This window comes from Mirounga angustirostris, unplaced genomic scaffold (genome assembly GCF_029215605.1).
Source record: "Mirounga angustirostris isolate CCGP_5_RB_7025 unplaced genomic scaffold, mMirAng1.0.hap1 SCAF_16, whole genome shotgun sequence".
Lineage (NCBI taxonomy): Eukaryota > Metazoa > Chordata > Mammalia > Carnivora > Phocidae > Mirounga > Mirounga angustirostris.
The window spans coordinates 57,294,302-57,302,308 of NW_026991724.1; the positions used below are offsets into that span (position 1 = coordinate 57,294,302).

The 8,007-nt window shown below is 63.9% G+C and overlaps 1 protein-coding gene across 1 annotated transcript; it reads right to left on the reverse strand.

The window, feature by feature from the left end:
- Positions 1-1,820: 1,820 nt before the first annotated feature.
- Positions 1,821-6,139, reverse strand: UBE2S (ubiquitin conjugating enzyme E2 S). Its single transcript, XM_045892282.3, has 4 exons — positions 5,928-6,139; positions 5,165-5,312; positions 3,630-3,820; positions 1,821-2,291 (listed from the first exon to the last, which is right to left on the reverse strand). The coding sequence occupies exons 1-4, from the start codon at positions 5,928-5,930 to the stop codon at positions 1,971-1,973; spliced, it is 663 nt and encodes a 220-aa protein (XP_045748238.1). The 5' UTR covers positions 5,931-6,139; the 3' UTR covers positions 1,821-1,970.
- Positions 6,140-8,007: the final 1,868 nt, after the last annotated feature.

Below are 8,007 nucleotides of genomic sequence, written 5' to 3' on the forward strand. Positions count from 1 at the left end.
AGCCACCCAGGCGCCCTATCGTCCATCTACTTTAGATAAACAAGTTGATTTAAAAATATTTAAATAAACTTCATGGATATAGTTTACACAAAAACACACCTATTTTAAGTATAGTTGGAGTTTTGGGATGCCTGGGTGGCTCAGTCGTTGGGCATCTGCCTTCGGCTCAGGTCATGATCCCAGGGTCCTGGGATTGAGCCCCACATCGGGCCCCCTGCTCGGTGGGAAGCCTGCCTCTTCCTCTGCATGCCGCTGCCCCTGCTTGTGTGCTCTCTGACAAATAAAATCTGAAAAAAAAAAAAAAAAAAAAAAAAAAGTATAGTTGAAGTTCTGACACATTTATGCACCCGTGTGACCACCGGTATGACCGGGGTCTGGAACACGCTCCTCAGCCTGGAAAGCCCCCCATGCCTGCCTCCTCGATCCCAGATGGCCGGCGCCCTGCTTCTGGGCACCACGCGGTACTGCCTGTTCGGGCATTTCCTCTCAGTGGATTCAGGTATCCTGTACACTTTTGAATATGGCTTCACTTAGCACAGAGTATTTTTGAGGTTCGTCCGTGCTGTTTTGGTGTTAATCTTTTGCCGAGTGCTATCCCCGTCTATGAACTCAGTTTCTTTTACTCCTTCATCTGTTGAGCATTGGGGTTGTTTCCGTTTTTCATCCAGCACTAAGGAAGCAACTATGAGAGTTCACGTACAAGTCTTTAACGTAGACGCAGTTTCCTTTCTCTTTCCGTTATCCTTTTTTGAGAGGACCATAAAATTTTTGTTAATGGACAATAAGCCAATTTAAAGCCTCTGTGCCGGGGCGCCTGGGTGGCTGTCGTTAAGCGTCTGCCTTTGGCTCAGGTCATGATCCCGGGATCCTGGGATCGGGCCCCGCATCGGGCTCCCTGCTCGGCGGGAGGCCTGCTTCTCCCTCCCCCACTCCCCCTGCTTGTGTTCCCCTCTCCCGCTGTGTCTCTGTCAAATAAATAAATAAAATCTTAAAAAAAAACCCCTCTGTGCCTTCAACAGTTTCTGCCAAGGCCCACTCTTCCTCCCTACTCCACCACTCCGGCTTTGCGGCCTTCACCTCTGGCCCCAACGAAAGTCTGTGACGTACAAGGGCCACCAGCTTGCAGTCAAGCAGGATGGGACAGGAGGCCAACTTGCCGCACGTCTCCTGGCCCTCCCCTGGAGTGTGTGTGGGGGGGGCAGAACCTGTCCATGTGACAGATTGATTTCTATGATGAGGTCACTTGGGGTTAAACAGGAGAACCTGGGTGGCCCCACCCCATCAGCTGAGCCTATCTGAAGGACCTGGCCCTTAAGTGGGGCACCTGAGGCTGAGAGGGGCAGGGGAGAGGAGCCCGCAGGGGAGTAACCCAGGCAGCTTCCAAGAGCTGGGGATGTGGCCTGGCAGACGCCTTCGCTAGTGAAACCAGAGTGGCCAGCTCGCCACGCCCGGGCCACAGAGCAACAGAAAGGGTTGGACGGGCGTCGTTTGAGGCCTGGGATGCAGAAGCACACATGGAACATGGTTTGCTACCCTGAGCTGGATCAGGTGCTGAGCTGCCAGCAGCTGGCCCCACACCTGTCACCTGGCTGTCCCAGGCAGGGAGCCTGCCAAGTCACACACCTACTTCAGGCAAGAACAAGGGCAAATGTGATGGAGAGCAGGCCCAGCTCCCCCGCTTTCAGCGGGGACACGGGGCTCCCTCCTCCCCCGCGGCCGACCCCGCCACTCCCCGCACGGCAAGTCCACGCACGCACTTCCAGGGCCAGGGGGACCAGTGTGGCTGAGGCGGTCCTGGGATGTCTGTGAGGCAGAGCAGCTGCTTTTCCAACTTTATTTAGAAAAACAAATCCAGGTCCCAGTGCCCCCGCACCCTCCCCCACCCCAGCCATAATTTAAATAACTTAGAGACAGCGTTGGGGGTTGGGGGTTGGGGTTGGGGGAGGGGGTAGAGCTGGGAGAAAAACCCACTACAGTCGCCGCAGTGCCCGCTTCTTGTCCGTCTTTTTCTTGGCCGCCAGCTTCTTATCCCGCTCGCCCGCATGCTTCTTGGCCATGGGACCGTCGGCCCCTCCCGGGCCCATGGGGTCAGCGGAGGGGGCCGCACCCCCACTGGCCACGGCCCTGCTGGCCTCGGCGCTCCCGCCGCTGGGCCCACCGGCGCCCCCGTGGATCTCGGTGAGCAGGCGGGCACGGGCCGCGTACTCCTCGTAGTTCTCTAAGAGCAGGCGGCCTGCCTCCTCGTTGAGGGCCGACTCGGGGTTCGGGTGGATCAGCAGGCACTTGATGGTCTGTGGGGAGAAGGCCAAGGTCAGGGCTGGGCCACCCACGGGGGCCCCCCAAGCCTCCGGAGTCCAGCCTTAGGGCCTCCACACTGGTGTTCCCTGCTCTCCACACCCTCCCCCAAGCCGACTCTGGCCCTGCTCACACCTGTGTCCTCCCCTTTGCTCAGTGTCACCTGCAAAGGCCCACTGGGGGGCCGGTACTTGAGGAGCACCCAGAAGGAGATCTAGGAAGGGAGCCAGTCCCAGTACCCCTTCCCTTCTCGAGCCCCATTTCACGGAGGAGCAAACTAAAGCCCAAAGTGCACGGACTCCATATAGGTGCGGCGGGCAGCGCTGGGGGAGCCTGAGGTGGGTCTGGCTGGACCAGCGGTGGCCCCGACACCCCGGTCGTCTGTCCCACCTCCACGTCAGCCACTGTGACAGGGAGCCTGCAATGCCCAAAACATGCATGGCCTCCATCAGGTGACAAGACCTTTCTTGTCTGCAAACGAGGCCAGCAAGAGCGGCTCCCCTGGCTGCTGAGACCAGCAAGCAGCCGCAGCTGACACTCCAGGGACAGGAGGAGTAGGATGTTTACCTTGGAGCTCAATCCTCCCCAAGTGCCCTGCAGGAAACTCAGTTTCCCCACCCCCCCACCATCTGCCCCAGGGCCCCTCAGCAATTCCATCAAAAAATTTTCTTTTTTTGAAGTAAGCTCTACACCCAACATGGGGTTTGAACTCACGCCCCAGAGATCAAGAGTCGCCTGCTCTTCCGACGGAGCCAGTAGGTGACCTAACTGTTCTAGTGACCCGTGGGGATCACGGGCGTCTCCATGCTGGCTCAGCTGACACGGCTCTGTGGGGGCCTCAGGCAGCACCCCTGGTCTGCCCCCACTAGATACAACGCTTACAACCCAAAACGTCCCTGGCGGGCCAAATCACTGATGGCTGGGAAATGACAGTTCATGAAAATATTCTAGAACCACAGAGGAGACCACCGCCTAACTAACGAACTAGACTTTAGACTGTCGAATTTGACGATACCATGAACTCTAGCTCGGGAAAGAAACAACACCCCTGACCGCATGCTGGCTTGTACCACCAGGAAAGCGTCCCAGGATACAAACCCATCGCCTGCTCTACGGCAAGACTGCCCCAGGCACCACGCAGCCTGGACAAGCATACTTAGTGTCCTGGCTCAAGCGCTGCCAATCCTTCCAGAACTTCCCAGCTGGAAACCTGGATTTTTACATGGAAGCCCCCAACTCCTTCAGGGCTGATTTTCAGACAGACACCGTGCACCACGGCTCAGACATCCGTGGGACGTCCAGGAGGGAGGCGCCTGGGCCACCCCAGAACTCACCAGCAGCACATGCCGGATGCCCAGCTCAGCTGTCCAGTCCCTCTTGAGCACGTTGACACAGATCTCACCGTTGGCGCCCACGTTGGGGTGGAAAATCTTGGTCAGGAAGTAGCCCTTGGGTGGGGAGGCAGGAAAGTCCTTCCCCAGCAGGAGTTTCATACGGAACAGGCCTCCGGCATAAGGAGTCCCCTCTGCAGTAAGGGAGAGGGGGTTCGGTTAGGAGGCTCAGGACTCTCTGGCACCACAAAAAAACCCCAAAACCTCGTCTTCAGGCTGGCTGAGGCTAGTGCCCCGCTGCCTCCTCCACCAGACTGAGGCATTCTTGAGAGTGGGATGGGGCTAGGTTAGGGGACCCCCATAGGCACCCCTGGAGGTCTCATCTCTCAAGTGTCCCAGTCACGTCCCCTTCCCAAGAAGGGCAGACACTCCCCCCCACTGGCTCTCTGGAAAACCGTCTACTTGGAAGGCCCGCAGACAAATGATGGGACTGTTCTGTAACCTCCATGGTCTTCTCGTCTGCCCACCTCAATGAATGGTTCTCATCCCCCAACTTGCTCGCCTTGCAACAAAAGGGGGAGTGGTTCCAGACCCACAGTGGTTCCTCATGCCCCCGTCACCACATCCCTCCGTGGTAGCCTGGGCAGCTGACCTCCTGGTCCCCTCCTGAATCTGACCCCAACCCCTCGTCCAGCCAAGCCATTTCACTCTCACCCAACGCCAGTGGTCCACGGTCTCCTGACCGCCCCCTCCCCGTCAGCTGAACAGTGCAGCCTTCACATCCGCTTGAAATCCAGCAACGGATTCCTTTCCCACCTCCTTCCAGACTCCTACAAGCCCTAAAAGCTTCATCGGTCTCTTCTTCCTGTTTCTACCAAGTATCCAGGGCGCCTGCCTCAGGACGTGGCCTACTGGGGAGCGCTGACACCCTCCCACTGCCCCACCCCCGACCAGCTCCTCCACCCCACGCTTGTGGCACCCCTTGGCTTACTCCGTAGACACAACTCACTGTATCACCGCGTGGCTCCACAACCGCGTGTGATCACTCGGTTACTGCCGTTCCCTCCCGGGAGGCTGCATCTGGCCTGTTCCCTGCCCTGTCCTGGGGGCCCCCGGCACAGCAGCAAGGAGTCTGCGCTCATCTGGCCCACCCTCCAGAGAACCCCCATCTGATGAGCCCCGGCAAGGCGCCCCTTGAATGCGCTCCCGGGGGTCAGGGTTTTCTCACTACCCGCAGCAAAACTATCCGCGGTAACTTGCTATCTGTGGTGTCCTGCCCTGCAAACCGTGAGCCCCGAGGGTAAGAGGTGTCCCTGCGCAGCACACCAGCACCTCAGCTGTGTCCCCAGCACCTGGCAGGGCTCAGCTTATAATGGGGGCTTCCTGTCCTCGCTCTAGTTCTGCTTTTTTTGGTGTGTTCGTTTGCTTTTTAGATTCCACGTGTAAGTGAAACCCGCGCTGTCTGTCTTCCTGACCTACGCTGGCACTGAAGAAGAGAAAGTTCTAGGCACCTCCTCCTCCTCCAATCCCACACTCACCAGGGCCCTCGATGGTGACCTGCAGGTCAGTGAGGTCTTCCTCATTGGGAAAGACCTTGATGCCGTCAGGCGGGTCAGCAGTCAGCGTTGTCACCTCCTTATACACCAGGCGAATGATGTGGGGGGGCAGGTTCTCCACATTGGAGTTCTGGACACAGAGAGAAGCGGGTGAGTCGCTGGCCGGGCCGGGGCCTCCTGCACGATCTAAGGACGCAGTGGCCACCCTGGTGTTGACCCTGCAGTCCCAGAACCCCCACCCAGTATGCTTCAGATGGCCGTCCAAAGCTGGCCTCCCACTAGAAGTGGGGGGGTGTCTCCGAAGGGGCTTGCGGATGGGTCCCCCTTCTCCAGAAGCATCCACAGCTCGCTCATCGTCCGGCACGGTCCCCCGTGGTTCCGGGTACGCCCGAGGCCTACCTCGGTCCCCTCCCCTACCTAACCTTGGTGAAGCCCTCTCCGAAACCCCAGCTCGGGGCTGGAGACGGAGGCGGAGCGTCCCTGCTCTCGGAACACCCACGGGCGAGCCACAAAGCCCCTGAGCCCCCCCCGGGACTCAGCCGGGCCTTCCCCTCCGGGGACCCTGCGGGCCGCCCAGGCTCCGCTCCCGCCCCGCCTCCAGGAAGGCCCGTGAGCCCATTCCCGGCCCGGGACCCCAGGCGGGCCCCCCACTTCCCCGGGCCGTCCGCGAGAGGCTCCTGAGACCCCGCCTCCTCCTCCGGGGGGAACCCCGACCGCCCCTCCCAGGCCTGGCCTCCGCGCTCACCATGACTGTGGCCGGCCGGGGGCGGGTCCCCCCGGCCCCCTTCCTGCGCTCTCCGGGCCGCCGGCTGGGGCGGGGGGCCCAACTGCCGCCGCTGCGGCCCTGGAGAGGCTCCGGCGGCCCCGCTCCGCTCCCCGCTGCCTCCGCCGGCCGCCGCGCAGCGCCCTCGGAACTCCGCCCGCCCCGAGCGCCCGGCCGCACTGAGCCGGTCGCGCGCGCACCGCCCCCCTTTTATAGCCACCCGTAGACCACACCCCCCCGCGGCTCCGAGGCGGCGCGCCTCGACCCGTGACGTCACCGCGCACGGTCCTCGGCGTTCGAGGCACTCGCTCCCCTCCCGTAAGCTGCGGGAAGGAGGAGGAGAAGTTGGGCAGGGGGGCGCGCGGCGGGTTGGCCAATGGGGACGCGCGGGGGTCGTAATGGGGTCCCTGGAGAACGGGGGCGCTCAGACGGGAGGGTAGAGAGAGAAAAGACGCGCGGGGCAACGCGACCGCTGATTGGGCCGTTTGAATGAGACGCCTCCTCGGCCCGGCGTACGCGCGCGTGCCCTGACGCCCAGGAAATCGCGCACGCGACTAACGGTCGGCCGCGGAGCCGGGACGGGGCACGGGTGGGCGGGACTCGGGGGGTTTAAACTGATGATGGAAGGCTGACTGGCCAATAGGGAAGCGCAACCGTAGACTGGCGTCACGAGGCTCGTACGCGCCCGCCCTTGGCGGAGAAGGCGGGGCCAGGGGGCGGGGAGGAATGGAGAGTAACCAATGGGGGCCTTGTCTAGCGCGGGCCTAGCGCCTCGCAGCCAACGAAATTCGTCGGTTTTGTATATGCAAATGGTGTGTGCGCGGCCACCCGCGCCCGCTCCTCAGCCCGCGGTGGGGGTGGGCGCTGCGAGCAGGCTACATTTTTCTGCGAGGCGCCATTTTGTGCGGGCACTGCGTCGTGACCCGTGCCGCGCGCGGGGGCGATGGAGCGGGCCGCCGGGCCTTGAGGGCTTGGCCGCCTGTGGCCTAGCGTGGCCAGGCGTCAGTCACGGCGTCGGGTTTCTGTCTCCCCACGTGGAAGATGGACACTGGCAACCTGGTGGTGGCAGGAGGGAGGTCGAGGCACGGCCCTGCCTGCGACTGGTCCCCGGTGTCCCCCTGCAGGCCTGCGCGGTGTCCCCCGACGGGGCCCCGGCCTCCCGCCCGCAGGCCTGCGCGGTGTCCCCCGGCGGGGCCCCGGCCTCCCGCCCGCAGGCCTGCGCGGTGTCCCCCGACGGGGCCCCGGCCTTCCCCCTCCCCCCCGCAGGCCTGCGCGGTGTCCCCCGACGGGGCCCCGGCCTTCCCCCCCCCCGCAGGCCTGCGCGGTGTCCCCCGACGGGGCTCCGGCCTTCCCCCTCCCCCCCGCAGGCCTGCGCGGTGTCCCCCGACGGGGCTCCGGCCTTCCCCCTCCCCCCCGCAGGCCTGCGCGGTGTCCCCCGACGGGGCCCCGGCCTTCCCCCTCCCCCCCGCAGGCCTGCGCGGTGTCCCCCGACGGGGCCCCGGCCTTCCCCCCCCCGCAGGCCTGCGCGGTGTCCCCCGACGGGGCCCCGGCCTCCCGCCCGCAGGCCTGCGCGGTGTCCCCCGGCGGGGCCCCGGCCTTCCCCCCCCCGCAGGCCTGCGCGGTGTCCCCCGACGGGGCTCCGGCCTTCCCCCCCCCGCAGGCCTGCGCGGTGTCCCCCGACGGGGCCCCGGCCTTCCCCCCCCCGCAGGCCTGCGCGGTGTCCCCCGACGGGGCCCCGGCCTCCCGCCCGCAGGCCTGCGCGGTGTCCCCCGACGGGGCCCCGGCCTTCCCCCCCCCGCAGGCCTGCGCGGTGTCCCCCGACGGGGCTCCGGCCTTCCCCCTCCCCCCCGCAGGCCTGCGCGGTGTCCCCCGACGGGGCCCCGGCCTTCCCCCCCCCCCGCAGGCCTGCGCGGTGTCCCCCGACGGGGCCCCGGCCTCCCGCCCGCAGGCCTGCGCTGGGGGCGCAGTGTCCCAGCAGCAGGGACAAGGTAGTCAAACCGGGTCCTACGGCAAGAGTGCGTCCAAAAGACACAGAAATAAGGAGAACGGTGGTTATTAGGTA

Excerpts from the sequence above, each read along its gene's own strand:
- UBE2S (XM_045892282.3), bottom strand. Across the intron at positions 3,821-5,164 it reads GGTCACCATCGAGGGCCCTG|AGGGGACTCCTTATGCCGGA; the intron begins GTGAGTGTGGGA and ends CCCTTACTGCAG. Across the intron at positions 2,292-3,629 it reads GCATCCGGCATGTGCTGCTG|ACCATCAAGTGCCTGCTGAT; the intron begins GTGAGTTCTGGG and ends TTCTCCCCACAG.